Raw genomic sequence first — 16,666 nt, forward strand, 5'->3', positions numbered from 1 at the left:
GGACTTTCCCTACCGAGCACTAGCATAATAGTCAATTAAATACCTATATTTTAATAGATAATAGGTTTGCTTACCGGATTCCACGCTATAGACATTTCTAGAAGGATCCTTGGGCAGTTCCCTTTAGCGCTGGCCATTTTGGAGCGGTTTTTCAGTGCGTACCATCTTTTCTCATCATTGTTGATCCGTAAAAGAGGGATCGAGATCTTTCCAAGCGTTTCACCCTTCATGCTATTGATGAAAGATTCGTCATATACTGTGATGTCTAATGTAGAGGTTATGTCATTTACGCCACTGAAAAATACAGATAGGCACCATAGAAAATAAAAATAAATAATATAAAAATATAATTGGGTTTAAAGATGTGGTATCTAAAGAATGACGATTTAACGTCATACGCTTCTTACAGCGTGACTTATTGTAGTGATCAGAACGTAATTTATAGTATTATCTTTGGTATTGATGGTTGTCCGGCGGCAACCACTTCGTTGCTGGCGGCTCCAGGTGTGGCTACTCCATATAAAAATCGTAAGATACTTACAAAGTGTAACTCTTGTTCCACATGGGTTCGGAGGTACCAGCGACGGTGTGCGTCTGGACACGGGCGTTGTCAAGCTCTAGAACACAGTAGGCGTCGGCCTTGCCACTGATGCCAAGTGCGCTGAGCCCTCGCGCCCCATACACCGTCACCGATACTTGGCCCACTTCTGTCCAGTCATTGTCCAGGCGGTACCAGGTCTGAAAATACCATGGTTATTATTGTAGCGTTTCAAATAGATTCCAACACCGTAGAAACAATTTATATATCTCTACGGTACGGTATTAAAAATCACACCTCTGCAACTGAAAGTTTTTCACCGCTTTCCTTCACAACAGAGAAACTGATAAATATGAATTAAATTATATTGCTGTGACTGCTGTGAGGTGGGTAAGAGTCAGTATTCGAACCAAAACTTTTTTTTATCGTTAAGCTATCAGTGCAATGTATAGCAATAACAGTCTATTTAAATCCCTAGAGCCTTAGATTGTTGTGGAAGTTAATGACATAGTTACGACACAGTTTTATAAGTATAATGGCGCCGACAATACTTTAGTAGGCATAACGATAACGATGCGCAAGAGCAGTCAATGCACCATGGTAATGTCGTTTAAATTGACCGCAGTGCGAGATATCATAAACTCGTTAAAAATAAGTACTTCAAGTTGCGCTCTAGTGTCGCATGGAAATTTTACGTCCCAGTGCTCGACATGCTAATGCTCAAAATATGTCACCCATTTTTCTTTTGTCACCTCTATTGATACCTTGAATAAATATTGAAAACTTGTTTATGCACCTACATAATATATGAAAAAAAAAGAAAATGAAAAAGTATATTAATTTTAAACAACCGGTATACTTTGGCTCGTTGTAGAGCATTGATACATTTCCGAAAAGGGTTTTTTTTAGTCTTTACCTATTAGTTATTCGGCGAAGCAATTTTTTTTGGAATGGTTAGTTGATGTGCATGAAGGAGCTCCCTAATAATCTACGTTACACGTATGACGTGCCTTCTTAGTTGATTTTCAACCAAATTCTTACGTAATTTTAATTTTATTCGCAAAATAATTCTAATATAACCAGCGAAATGCTATACATGGAAGTATTCTGTCCGCTCAATTATGACCCAACGCAAACTACCCCGCGATAGGCGGTACTTACAAACTGCTCGATTGGCAATCTCAGTACGACCGAGATGACAGTCAGTGACAAATGGCTAAATTGATTTCTAAAAACAACGTTTTTTTGTAATTAAAAATATATTCATGTGTCGTGAAGTGGTGCAGAAGTTATTTTAGTTCATACCAAGGACAGTGGAATCACTTTTCACTTGTAGTAAACAGATAATTTCAGTAGAATTTGGAAAAAACATGACGATTTGTTTTCAATACTACCGTGCTAAGCTAAAAGGTAACAACTGCATACGACTTTCATAACAACATACGACTTTTTAAATTGCGAGGATAATAGGGATGGTGTTATGCTAAATGAAGTAGACTATTTTATTAACTTGTGTTTGGTTTAGGTATTTTGTATATAATTATAAATGTAGTAATAAATTCCTTCTTACAGATTTGTATTTTCCTTTTTTATTTCATGAGATCCAAGCTATAAAAAAACTACCTAGTTATTTCAAATTAATAATCAAATTAGGTATTGTCATTTTACATTACTTTCCATTCAGATTCCCACAAGATGCTATTCGCAGAGAACTATGGAAAAAAACTGTCCAATTACATGAAATTGAGTGGATGCCTGGCAAGATATCTAGAATATGTTCTATTCATGAGATATAACCCGTGAGATAATCATACTCGGTCTCCTATATGTAGATACATTTTTCCTATCATGCTTTCACTGAATTAATTTATCAAATACACACATTATCTGAAAATGTTGATCATTTGAATCCACCCTCTACTGTCATATATATGTAGGTTCTCTCTCAAGCCATTTCCGTCAGTAGAAAAGAGCGGCAAACATATTAACTCACATTATAGACGGGTCTAACGCGAATTATATTCAATTACCTTGATTTACCGACGTAAATCAGTTTCGTTTCGTATAATGTGAGTTAATATGTAATCAAAACGCGAAAGTTTAAAATATTATAAGAGCGGCAAATTTAGAAAATGTAAGCGCGCGAACGGCTGTGGTCCTATACAAAATTTTAATTTTGCACCTTTTTCTACTGACAAACTTGCTTGACCGGCTATATACATATAAAATATTCTGAACTGAAAGTGGGGATTTATTGTGACTCCGCCTGTTCAAATATTTTTGACCCGATTCGTGTACCCATGTAAATTTTGCAGACTGTATAGCCAGTCCGATTTCTAAGATCAAGTTCGCCATACATTTACTATGGCGTGCTTGATCTTAGAAAAACGGACAGACTATACCTGAACGTGACTTCGCACTGCCATGCAGATTGATAATAAAATATACAAAATACAGTAGAGTCCGGTTAGTACGACTTCGCATATAACAACCAACCGCTTATAGCGACGTAAGTATAAGCACTTGTTTGGTTTTAGTACAAGCTACTATGAAAGTACAACCGTTTATTACGACTCCGCTTATAACGACCGACCGCTTTTAACGACGGAAATTGACACAAAATCCGTCCGTCAAGTCCGGTTACAACGACGAGCGATGTAGTTTTTACAAATAAATTATGGGTAAGAAGCTTACTCCGTCTCGCGCACCCAACTTCCCTCCCCCTTTTGCCTATACGGACCAAGATGAAATAATCATGTGACTTTTCGTAAACTTGCAAACTAAATAAAACCCAATTAAATTCCCCATATTCAATTAAGCTTAAACTTCACATACATAATTATGTAAGTTGGGTAACAATGCAATATTTTAGTAGGTACCCTCGAGCTGATCTGATGATGGACACAGGAGGTGGCCATCGGAACTGTGTGATAAAAAAACGTCATCTTGATTAGATCCCCAAGAATTAGGGTGACGGCACCAGTAATGGACACGGCACCAATTATGGACATTTTTTACGTTGATCGAATTTATTAAGCAACTGTCCCAACATTTTTCAACTGGCAACACTAAAGCATAACCAATAGACGTTTGAGCTGTCATTTTGACACATGTCACCAAAATCAGCCGTTTTGTTCTAAGATGGCTACGAAGTAAAATCTCGTTGCGGGCGGTGGTCATAAAAATCCGTTATTGTTGTTGAAATCGTTAAGGAGGTGAGTACATATTTGTGCATGGTGTTATCTTGTGTTATGTTGTAATGAGATTTAATGTTATTTTTACTGAATAATACTATATTGCAAGTAAATTGAGCTAAGTTGAATATGTCCAATCACAGCAATAAGTTTTTTGTGGGGTTTGTTCATTACTGGATTCGATATTTTATGAAATTCAGTAATGGACAAGTGTCCAAGCTTAAGCTTTTTATTACTTTTTTAGTTTATTGTGTTAAATTATTTAATTTATTGCACTAAACATTTGAGTTGGGTTGATTTTGTGATTGCTCTTTATTTTCCAATCATGGACGATGTCCATAACTGGGTATTTTTAGTTGTCCATAATTGGGCTCTTTGTTTTGTCTTAGATGGATGGATAAATGTGGTCGGACTGCAAAAACTGCCAGGCTAAGGCGAGGCCGACCAAGCCATATGTCAACAGGTTTATTTTGCTATTATAATCCGTTTTTTATTCATCCTATTTTTCGATGAGGCAAATAATAGCTGTCACGTGGTACCACAAATTTGGTCGGACTGCAAAAACTGCCAGGCTAAGGTGAGGCCGACCAAACCATACGTCAACAGGTTTATTTTAGCTATTATAATCCGTTTTTTTCATCCTATTTTTCGACAAGGTAAATTATAGCTGTCACGTGGTACCACAAATTTGGTTAGACTGCAAAAACTCGTAGCCTGGCAGCAAAAACTGCCAATTCTATTTCTTGATGAGGTAAATTGTAGCTCTCACGTGGTACCACAAATTTGATCGACCCAATCGCCAATCGGCCGGCCAATACAGGATTTGGCCGACCATTTTTTTTACTGTCCTCAAAGGCAGCTATCGTACCATACAAGTTTCATACGATTTTTCGATAAGATTTTTTTGATGATTTTTTTATAACTGTGGTCGGACTGCAAAAACTGACTGCTTATGGTGAGGCCGACCAAGACACGTCAACAGGTTTATTTTAGCTATTATAATCTGTTTGTTTCATTCTATTTTTCGATGAGGTAAATTGTAGGGATTGTAGCTGTCACGTGGTACCACAAATTTGGTCGAACTGCAAAAACTGCCAGGCTAAGGTGAGGCCGACCAAGCCATACGTGAATAGGTTTATTTTAGCTATTATAATCCGTTTTTTTCATCCTATAGGTGAATTGTAGCTGTCACGTGGTACCACAAATTTGGTTGGACTGCAAAAACTCGTAGCCTGGCAGCAAAAACTGCCAATTCTATTTCTTGATGAGGTAAACAAATTTGATCGACCCAATCGCCAATCGGCCGGCCAATACAGGATTTGGCCGACCATTTTTTTTTTACTGTCCTCAAAGGCAGCTATCGTACCATACAAGTTTCATACGATTTTTCGATAGGTCTTTTTCATGTTTTTTTTTTATAAATTTGGTCGGACTGCAAAAGCTGCCAGGTTAAGGTGAGGCCGACCAAGACATACGTCAACAATTCTATTTTGCTATGAGGTAAATTGTAGGTGTCATGTGGTCCAATAAATCTGGTCGGACTGCAAAAACTGCCAGGCTAAGGTGAGGCCGACCACTTTTTTTTTACTGTCCCCAAGGTCAGGTATCCTACCATACAAGTTTCATTCCATTTTTCGATGAGGTATTTTTTTGATGTTTTTTTGTCCAACGTTTTTGCCATTTGTACAAAATCTGCCAGGTTAAGCCTAGGCCGACCAAGTGCGTTGGAAGGTACTAAATGTCAGGTACCTCTACAGGGTAGGTATATTCTATTTTTTGATCAGGTTTGGTTCATGCAGCCGGCAACCGGACTAAAACTCTTATAGTATAACTTAGAAATCTAAATGAAAGTTCAAATAGCGTTAATAAAAGTTGATTTGTGACATCATTTGTTTCATTTATGTGTTCAATACAAAAGTGTCCATTAATGGATGTTCATAATTGGGTCCATGTCCATGACTGGGTGTCCATTACTGAATTTTTGATGTCCATCAATGGTGATTTCGTAAATTTCAATTTATATATTTTTTATTAATTATGTATTAAACATACAGAATTTTTGGTTTTGTTTAAATGTTCCTCATGTATTTAAGTGCCGAAAAAAAAATCACCATTTTTGTATCGTCAAAAAACATCCCATTTTTAAACGAAATTCTAATTTAGTGCGCTTAACATGTCCATGATTGGTGCCGTCACCCTACGACTTTATTTTACGGGATTCGAGTAATTTGCGGATGACGAGTGAGTACGCGTATCTTGAAAAGTGGCTTCTTCTAACTAAACACACAAGTCTCTCCATTTTGACAAGGTGTCGTAAGTATTACGACTCGTAACGTAATACTAACGTAAAAAAATATTTTAAAAGAAATGTTTTCTTTTTTCTTTGATTGTCGCATAAGTATTAATAAATACAAAATTATGTAATTATTTTGACTAAAAAAATATATTAAAACTGGCAGTTCGTTTTGTACGACGTCCGGTTAGTACGACGTAATATCAGCGGTCCCTTGGGCGTCGTTATAACCGGACTCTACTGTACTTATTATAGCGGAATACATTTATACAACAATGATATATTTACTTATGTTGAGTTAGTCTGTCATGTCATAACAACATTTTAACTAGTTATCTTTTAATCTGCATTAAATTATTATACGTGAATTATTTGACTGGTTCTTCACTGTATGGCATAAACCTATCCCTGTCCAAGTCATATTCTAATCAAATATGAACCGCGAACTCTCAGCGGCCAGTACATACAGCAAGAAGGTTATTAGCGGATTAATGTCGCTTATTGGTAGTTATTGACATTATATGCATTTCATCTACACTTAGCTATGTACCATTAGTGTAATAAAGATGACTATTATTTCGTTTACCAGCTTTGATTACAGGCTCTGTAAACGCGTCGTCTTATTTGAATGTAGGCGTAATTGTGTATCCCATCAAAAACATAAATGTAAAAAAGGAGAGCCAAGTTCAATACAAAAATTATGCTTGGCTGTGGGGTTCGCCGCAAAAAGAATGGAGATTTAAATGAGTGCCAAGTTCTATGCAAAATCCAAATATGTATTTATAGGAACAAAATAACATTATAAACAAGTATTAAACTCTATTTCTTTGCTTTATTGGATACCTATAACAATTGCTGTTATTTAAAAAAAATGCGAGATCTTAAAGCAGGTTAGATTTGACTTGGCCAGTTTTCATTGCATCAGTCATTTTATAAAGTTATTCAACATATATATTTTGTAATTCTGATAAAAACTGGCCAAGCCAAATCTAACCTACTTTAAGATCTCACATTTTTTTTAAATAACAGCAATTGTTATAGGTATCCAATAAAGCAAAGAAATAGAGTTTAATACTTGTTTATAATGTTATTTTGTTCCTATAAATACATATTTGGATTTTGCATAGAACTTGGCACTCATTTAAATCTCCATTCTTTTTGCGGCGAACCCCACAGCCAAGCATAATTTTTGTATTGAACTTGGCTCTCCTTTTTTACATTTATGTTTTTGATGGGATATCAATAATTTTTGTAAAGAAAACTAGGCAGGTATTGAGATTTAATGTTTTTTCTTGTGTTTCCGCTGCATGTTTTTTACTTCTGTTCTTTGTATTAATTATGTGGTGCCGCGCGCCGCCAACGACACACCGTTGGCCGGTTGTTTAGCGCGTATTACAGGTTTTTTGTATGGGGACCCCCCCTATTTTTTAACTTTTTTTATTGTTAGATTTTTTCCTACGCTTACACACAATTACCGAGCTGGATTCCAAATTTCATCCTTCTAGGTCATCTGGAAGTAGGTTAGGTTTAGGTACTATATGTCAGTCACAATAAAAAAGAAATTTGTATGGGAACCCCCCCTATTTTATACTTTTTTTTTGTTTTTAGATTTTTTCCTACGCTTACACACAATAACCGAGCTGGATTCCAAATTTCATCCTTCTAGGTCATCTGGAAGTAGGTTAGGTTTAGGTACTTATATGTCAGTCACAATAAAAAATGTTTTTTTTGTATGGGGACCCCCCCTATTTTATAACTTTTTTTAATTTTTAGATTTTTTCCTACGCTTTCACACAATAACTGAGCTGGATTCCAAATTTCATCCTTCTAGGTCATCTGGAAGTAGGTTAGGTTTAGGTACTTATATGTCAGTCACAATAAAAAATGGTTTTTTTGTATGGGGACCCCCCCTATTTTATAACTTTTTTTAATTTTTAGATTTTTTCCTACGCTTTCACACAATAACAGAGCTGGATTCCAAATTTCATCCTTCTAGGTCATCTGGAAGTAGGTTAGGTTTAGGTACTATAGGTATGTCAGTCAGTCTTAAAATTTACGACTTTTTGACCTTCATATCTTTATAACCGTTTGAGCTAGCTTCATGAAATTTGGGCTTCTAGATGTCCTTATGGATATAATTAAACACACGTAGTTTTATGTGTTTACGTTAAAGATGTTTTGAGTTATAGAAGGGTCAAAAGTGGCACCAAGTGGTTCGTGTAATATTACACTTGGCGCTGGCTAGCCAGTTCCTTTGCTTGAACTTGGCTTGACACGCTGCCGCGTGTCTAGATGTGTGCTAATTTGGCCCGAGAATTTGAACGGTAATGTTCCTAAAGGCGGTATCCATGGTTATATAGTAACAGCACCAGTCATGGGACATTTAAGAGGAAATTTGGAGTATTTATGATATTTCCCTTATACATGTAAATGGTCTACCGCTTAGCGTGTTAAAAGATGAAAGTCCTATCCGTCTTTCATGTTTTAGGCGTGTTGTATCAAAGATACTGCAATTAGTTTCCACATATTTAACAAATTAAAACTATGCTTTTTTTCTCCAGTCATGGACACCAAAGCTCCAGTAATGGGCCCCCGGTAATGGACGTGGATCCAGTAATGGGCCCCCTATAATGGACATTGCTCTATCAGTATAAAATGTTGAAATGGGGAATAAGTTACGGCAAAAAAATCAATTTTTGGTATAAGCTTTTATCGCTGAATGTATTTTTCTTTCCACAGCTAATTATTATTGTATTAGATCCATCGAGACAATTCTAAAATACCCAAACACAATTAGTTAGGGTTTATTGCGATAAAGTTCCCATGGCCACCTCCTATCTCCATCATCAGATCAGGTCCATGTTATCATAATATTGCATTATCATCCGATTTGCATACTTAATTACGTACTTACACAAAATTTCAACTGAATCGGAAATCGAAAAGTGGCTCAAATTCAGCTACCAAGATTGGACCCACACTAACTAACAGGGCAAGTTATATAAAAGTTTGGAAAAACGATATTAATTTATCCGAAGTCCGAGAATACCTCCTGATTGACATATTTCGTAACTACATTTTACTTTTGTATTGTTTAAACATGAAATTATGGCATGGCAAACATCATTCTGTCAATTGTCCCATCATAGGAGACACGCAGTTTTACAGCTCCTATAATGGGATTGAGCCAAATACCACTATTTTTTTTACATCTGTGGAGTCACAACATAGTGTGTTGTATACCTTATCTCATGGTAAATGCAATTAACAAAACACATTCTAGTTTTCATCAAGTATTAATTAATCATAATTTAATAAATTAACTCACCTCTCTTAGCGAAGTTGTTAAGAATTCGTAGTGGTATTTTTTTTCAGTGACACGACAACTTTTGGGTTGACGCCAATTTCTTAAAAAACAAGCAAATTTAATGAAACTTCAAACTGAAACAGCTCTAGGGCTCTTATTTATGATAATATACAGCCAGTGTTTATAAACTACTTTTAGATACTTATTTTAGAGGAATTATGTTTTTTTGTCCCATTACTGGTTCCACGTCCATAATAGGGTATACTACTATATATGATCGCAGAATATAACAGCCTCATCCCATATTTCTCTTGTATACATATTTCCATACGATTCTTTTCTGAATTAGCCTCATGCCAGTCCAAAGTCCTAACTAAAAATCGTGTTGCAAAAAAACTACTTTACTGACGTCAGTCAGTCCACAGGTTAATGATAACTCTTTATTTTTATAAGTAGGTAGGTTGAGAGATAAAATGCGAACTCATGTGCGTATATTGGCCCTTCCTTTACGTCAGAACACAAAAAAGGCTAAGAAAACCTGATCTCAGTATGAGGCCCATTTTTATCCTGAGCGCAAGGTTGTTGATTCTAGTTATAAGGTAATTTCATGTGACGCCGCCGCCGCCGCTGCGAAGGGCGAGTATGTAAATAGGAAGATACCTATACAAGTACCTATAGGACTGAGGTTTTAATATCGCGAATGAATAGTTAGCCACCATTATATACTACTCTGTGTTTTTCCTATATTGGATCCGCGATTGAGTCACGATGGAATATAAGAGACATTGTTACGTTATTTTGTTCTCTCGCTTCAAGTTCTCACGTACCTATTTGGTACAAATGAAAATCTATCTATCTATCTATCTATATCTATATATATAAATGCAAGTGTCCTGACTGACTGACTGACTGATTCATCAACGCAGAGCCGAAACTACAAAAGCCAGAAAGTTGAAATTTGCACACCAAATTGCATTTATAAAGTGTACAAGAGATAAGAAGCGATTTTGAGAAATTCAACCCCTAAGGGGGTTAAAAAGGGGATGAAAGTTTGTATTGGGTGAAAATTTTCTTTTAAGCTAGGAATTTGAAACTTCGTAAAAAGATATATTATTAAAATACAAGAAAACTAATTTCAGCGTTTTTGAAAATTCATCCCCTAAGGTGGTGAAAAAGGGGTTGAAAGTTTGTATGGATATCAAAAAATTTTTCGAGTGGTGGACTTGAATCTTTGTATTTAGGAATACTATTAGAAGACAATAAAAGTGATTTCAGCAATTTGTAAAATTCATCCCCTAACAGGGTTAAAATGGGGTTCAAAGTTTGAATCCATTACAAATGCTTTGAAACTACTTAGAAAGACATAATAGCCGATTACAAAAAAAAGTAATTGCAACGTTTTTGGAAAATCAACCCCTAAGGGGGTTAAAAAGGGGATGAAAGTTCGTCTTGGGGTGTAAATTAAATTTTAAGCTAGGAACTTGAACTTTTTGCAAATAAAAGTATTAAATTAAAAAACATGAAAACTAATTCAAGCATTTTTGAAAATCATCCCCCAAGGTGAAAAAGGCGTTGAAAGTTTGTATGGAGATCAGATAATTTGTGAGTGCGGAACTTGAATCTTTGTATAAGGGCATTATGAGAATACAAGAAAAGTAATTTCAGCAACCAACATCAAAATCCACTTGACTTAAAACTTCATACAACTTGCTAAAAAAGAAAAGTACTTAATTTCAACATAGCTTGGATATGAAAATTATAGAAAATTATAGGTACTAAAGATGTAAAATGTTGAAGATAAGATTCCACGCGGACGAAGTCGCGGGCAACAGCTAGTAATTAATAAGACGCAGTCATCATGCAATTTTAATATTTAAAAAGAACTTGGACTACATCACGACTTTGTTGTGAGCGTTTGTATGAGATAAGTTTTGCAGATGACTCAAAAAAAGATGGAGAGCTGGGAAAATTCTAATCGACCACAATATTCAAATACGCTTTCATTTACCTGTTCTATATATAAGTAGATAAAAACTCATTTATTGTATAATAAGTGTTATAAATTGAATACAAAACTAAAGTATGTATTTATCTATATAAGTATGTATATCGTCGCCTAGCACCCATAGTACAAGCCTTGGTTAGTTAGGGGCTAGGTTGATCTGTGTACGTTGTCCCCCTAATTTTTATTTTTATTTTAAATAGCCTATATTGTGTCCCACTGCTGGGCAAATTTTTATTTATTTATGTACCAAATAAAAATAAGGAAATAATTTCTTAATCGTTTGCCCATAAAACTTAACAAACAAATTAATTATAATATAACATTTATAACAGCAATTAAACATTCTATGCAATATACATACTGTACATAGAGATATTTTAAAAACTTGATTACGCTTACACTGCCTCTTCAAGCCCTAAAAACAAATTAAAATATTTTCTGAAAATAATTTAATTGGTTACTAATACTCCTAACAGTATTAATCTATAATAATAATAGTTAGCTATAAGCTCGTGTCATCTTGAACTTGACGAATCGAAGTATCGATCTTGGCATCTCATATTCACTGTTTTTTTTACTTCGGACGAACTTAGGACCCAAAAACATGTTTTTGCTCATTGTTGTTTTTTAAAACCTGTTTTTCTTTATCAGGGTCATAAGTAGAGGTTGGTAGGTACATATTTATAAATAGATTTTAAGTTTAGAATTATTATTTTTAAATTACGTTATTGCGCACATCTATGTGTAAGTAAGTATCCATGAAATATAGGTATACCTACTGCTGAACTGAGGCGGTTGGTGGGAAGGTAAAAAGGTATTACGGATCTATTAAAGACATCCAATCAAACGTCAGATTTTGTATTGTGTTAAGACTGTTAAGTACTTAACTAAAAAGATGCACATACCTACTTTAACTGTCCCAAAAAACTGCCGAACGACTTTAGCAACCTTCAGACTAGACTTCTAATAGCCGTAATTGTACATCGTTTAACACCTTTTTCACAGACACATTGCAATTCTCAAGTGTAAGTAACACTTAATATATGTGTACTTAATATAAATACCTAACTAAATTGTGAAAGTCTAATCAAATATCTATTCTAAAAATAAATAAAACTAATCATAAAAATATACTAAAAACTATTTCCCTGCGGCATGGTGCCTTAGATTGCTGGCAGCATATTATCGTCGCTGTATGGTATTGCAGAATTCTCGACTTAACATTCTTTTTTATACTTAAATTTAATGAAAAAGAGCCTAGTGCCAGCATCTTCGGTACAATCAGGCAGTGCGAATATTAGATTTACTTTGAAGCTATGAAAATTATAAATAGTTTTTAAGAAATAATTGTAATTAACGGATAAACCACGTTGTTTTTCTTGAATAACAATGCTATATAGTAGTATACCCTATTATGGACGTGGAACCAGTAATGGGACAAAAAAACATAATTCCTCTAAAATAAGTATCTAAAAGTAGTTTATAAACACTGGCTGTATATTATCATAAATAAGAGCCCTAGAGCTGTTTCAGTTTGAAGTTTCATTAAATTTGCTTGTTTTTTAAGAAATTGGCGTCAACCCAAAAGTTGTCGTGTCACTGAAAAAAAATACCACTACGAATTCTTAACAACTTCGCTAAGAGAGGTGAGTTAATTTATTAAATTATGATTAATTAATACTTGATGAAAACTAGAATGTGTTTTGTTAATTGCATTTACCATGAGATAAGGTATACAACACACTATGTTGTGACTCCACAGATGTAAAAAAAATAGTGGTATTTGGCTCAATCCCATTATAGGAGCTGTAAAACTGCGTGTCTCCTATGATGGGACAATTGACAGAATGATGTTTGCCATGCCATAATTTCATGTTTAAACAATACAAAAGTAAAATGTAGTTACGAAATATGTCAATCAGGAGGTATTCTCGGACTTCGGATAAATTAATATCGTTTACCAAACTTTTATATAACTTGCCCTGTTAGTTAGTGTGGGTCCAATCTTGGTAGCTGAATTTGAGCCACTTTTCGATTTCCGATTCAGTTGAAATTTTGTGTAAGTACGTAATTAAGTATGCAAATCGGATGATAATGCAATATTATGATAACATGGACCTGATCTGATGATGGAGATAGGAGGTGGCCATGGGAACTTTATCGCAATAAACCCTAACTAATTGTGTTTGGGTATTTTAGAATTGTCTCGATGGATCTAATACAATAATAATTAGCTGTGGAAAGAAAAATACATTCAGCGATAAAAGCTTATACCAAAAATTGATTTTTTTGCCGTAACTTATTCCCCATTTCAACATTTTATACTGATAGAGCAATGTCCATTATAGGGGGCCCATTACTGGATCCACGTCCATTACCGGGGGCCCATTACTGGAGCTTTGGTGTCCATGACTGGAGAAAAAAAGCATAGTTTTAATTTGTTAAATATGTGGAAACTAATTGCAGTATCTTTGATACAACACGCCTAAAACATGAAAGACGGATAGGACTTTCATCTTTTAACACGCTAAGCGGTAGACCATTTACATGTATAAGGGAAATATCATAAATACTCCAAATTTCCTCTTAAATGTCCCATGACTGGTGCTGTTACTATAAGTAGAAGTGATTAATTATCAGTTTGTTGACCATTACTTATATGTTGATTACTTCAGACATATCGAGACAAAAGATATTAATCTTCATGAGGCCATTGTAAGTATGTAAACAACATCATCGTGTAAATTAACTTAATAATGTATGTGCGTCAATATATTCCTGTATTAAAATTTCCATTTCTAGATGCAATGTTTAAATCGTAAGTTTGTGTTCATTAGCATCTGTGGAATAGACCCTGGACCACAATGTACCACAGATATGCGACAACGACAAAATGTGTGCTTATTTTAAATTTCACATAAGTGATTTTCAAAAAACAATTGCAAAGAATCTTACTGTATTATTTTTTTACCACACATGTCGAGTTTCTTCATAAAAACATCGTGAGGAAACCGGACTAATCTCAGTAAGGCCCATTTCCCCCCTGGGTTTGAGGTCAGATGGCAGTCGCTTTCGTAAAAACTAGTCAAATCATGGGATTAGTTGTCAAGCGGACTCCAGGCTCTCATGAGCCGTGGCAAAATGCCGGGATAAAACGAGGAAGAAGATGTTGAGCTTCTTCATCAAATGTTTAGTGTAAAAATGAATGCGCTTACATATTTGTTATCGGGCGGCGTGACGTGGTGCACGCAGCGCGTGGTAGGCACGCTGTCGAGCGGGACGCCCCTGGCCGGCCCGCTTAGCGTCACAAGCAGGTGCAGGGTGCCGTACCCGCACTCCAGCTCCTGCCAGAGCTCGTGGGTCCGCTCGCGCTCCAGCCGCGAGAGGTCGATGGTACATCTGTACGGCAGACAACACAGTTATGTATTTGTCATAGATACATGTTGGGCAATAAGGCGACAACGTATACAGTGTGGAAAGATAAGTCGGGCCCTGGAGGAAAACTACCTTAAATCCTTAAGCAGCTCATTTAACTTAAAGGAGACTCCTTTAGACGAGATAAAGAAGACTGCATTCAAAGTATTTATCTTTTTTTCTTAAATTTGGCTTGTCAAAATAATATTGAGTACTATAAATATTAGATTTTATGGATATTTTGTACGAAAGGCGAGTGTACGACCTAATGTTTCTTGGAGAAATGTTATCATTAACATTAACTGTATCGACTAGTAGAATAAAATTGCGATTTTTTTATTTTTTGGTATTTTTAGTCGGTTCAAGTCCCGGGCGAGGCAAGCGAGTTTTAGAAAATATTTGCGTGCAGTTTTGTTTCTTTTTAAAAATAAAGGAATGTCTCCTTTAAGTACAATGAGCCAGCTTAAGGATTTAAGGTAGTTTCCCTCCAGGGCCCGACTTATCTTTCCACACTGCAGGTATATATATAAAGCGTTAGCGAAAGCGTGTTGTCTTCTTCTTTTATGGTATTAATAAATCAAATACATATAACTATAGCATTTGGTTATGTAAGATGTTTTGGACTGTTGAGGACTATATTTAGTCAAATAAACACGAAAAAATAAAGTATCTTATATTATAAATAACATCAATAACATCGTAAATTTCAAGTGTTCCGTGCACAACTTTATTTTTTCATGGAATACTTATTTTTAAATAATTTATTACATTAATGACCAAAGGTTGGAATTTGTTATTAAGTAGTTTAGACTCGTTTGATATATTATTTATGTATATATGTAGCGTGTTGTTAGATGTTCATAATAATATTCAGGTTAGGCATACACAGTTTTGCAAGCGGATAACAGATATCCGACGAAAATTAATTGCAACAACATCGCAGCTGCAAAAGTGCAAAGGCTACCTACTCTCAATTCCTGTATCGATTTACTTCAAATTCACAGTATGGTATTTGTTTAATAACGTTGGCTCAGTGTTCTTACAGTCGCCATCAGATATATCGGAGCAGCCAAGGTGTTCACAAATATCTGAGCACGCCTCTATTGTCAAGGCATTAGAGTGCGCGTTCAGATATTGTGAACACCTTGGCCGCTCCGATATAACTGATGGCGACTGTACTATTCTTAGTACCCACGTAAGGTCAGTGGATATGATCATGCATTTGTATGATTTTGAGAAAAGTCGTTGTTGTTGTGTTGTGTCGTGTGTCTTTCTACGGAGATTTCAAATACATAAGTACCTATGTGTTTATATAGGGTAGTACCACGGAAGAAAGAATGAGCGCGCCGCGGGTAGTACCTATCATGAATCATTTATATACCTAAATACTTTATTTTGGTGGTAAAAGAAAAAAGTTATATACTCAATAGAATAACTATTCTATAGTAATTGCTTTTATTTTTGAAGAATACGATACGGATTTATGTATTTTTTTTTAATATTAGTTTATTCGCTATCGTAGGCAATAAGACAGGGTCGTTTCTCAAAAAGTTGGCACCGCCACCTGTAAATAGGTTTATGTTAGAACTTTTTTTTCGTTATGTACAATTTTTATATATAAAAAATTAATACATATTTAGAGAGACTTTTTACACAGAGGCCTAATACTTTGAAAAAATTTTAATAAATATTGATTACAAAAAAAAATATTGTAACTACGTTTATCCGTTAACCTGCCGTGTCCCAACGCGAGGTACTGATGTTCCGAGCTATGAAAACCACACAAAATATTAACTTAATTTAACGGCATTACCGTATTTTATTAACATATATCCTTAAGTTTTAAAGTATTACTATCGCATAACAATATTATACTTATATTTTAAGTTATTCGGCTTCAAAGTTTGTCCAAGGC

General features: G+C 35.1%; 1 protein-coding gene across 6 annotated transcripts in view; it reads right to left on the minus strand.

Moving 5' to 3' along the window:
- Window positions 1-16,666, minus strand: part of LOC134678849 (multiple C2 and transmembrane domain-containing protein-like) — a 59,179-nt gene that overhangs the window by 4,634 nt on the left and 37,879 nt on the right. For all 6 annotated transcript variants that reach the window (XM_063537559.1, XM_063537561.1, XM_063537555.1 and 3 more), the window contains exons 5-7: window positions 14,553-14,736; window positions 542-738; window positions 75-294 (exon numbers count right to left, since the gene is read on the minus strand). In XM_063537559.1, coding sequence (XP_063393629.1) covers window positions 75-294; window positions 542-738; window positions 14,553-14,736 — 601 coding nt within the window. The remainder of the gene's footprint in view (window positions 1-74; window positions 295-541; window positions 739-14,552; window positions 14,737-16,666) is intronic.

The sequence above is a fragment of the Cydia fagiglandana genome, chromosome Z (genome assembly GCF_963556715.1).
Source record: "Cydia fagiglandana chromosome Z, ilCydFagi1.1, whole genome shotgun sequence".
In the NCBI taxonomy this organism is placed as follows: Eukaryota; Metazoa; Arthropoda; class Insecta; order Lepidoptera; family Tortricidae; genus Cydia; species Cydia fagiglandana.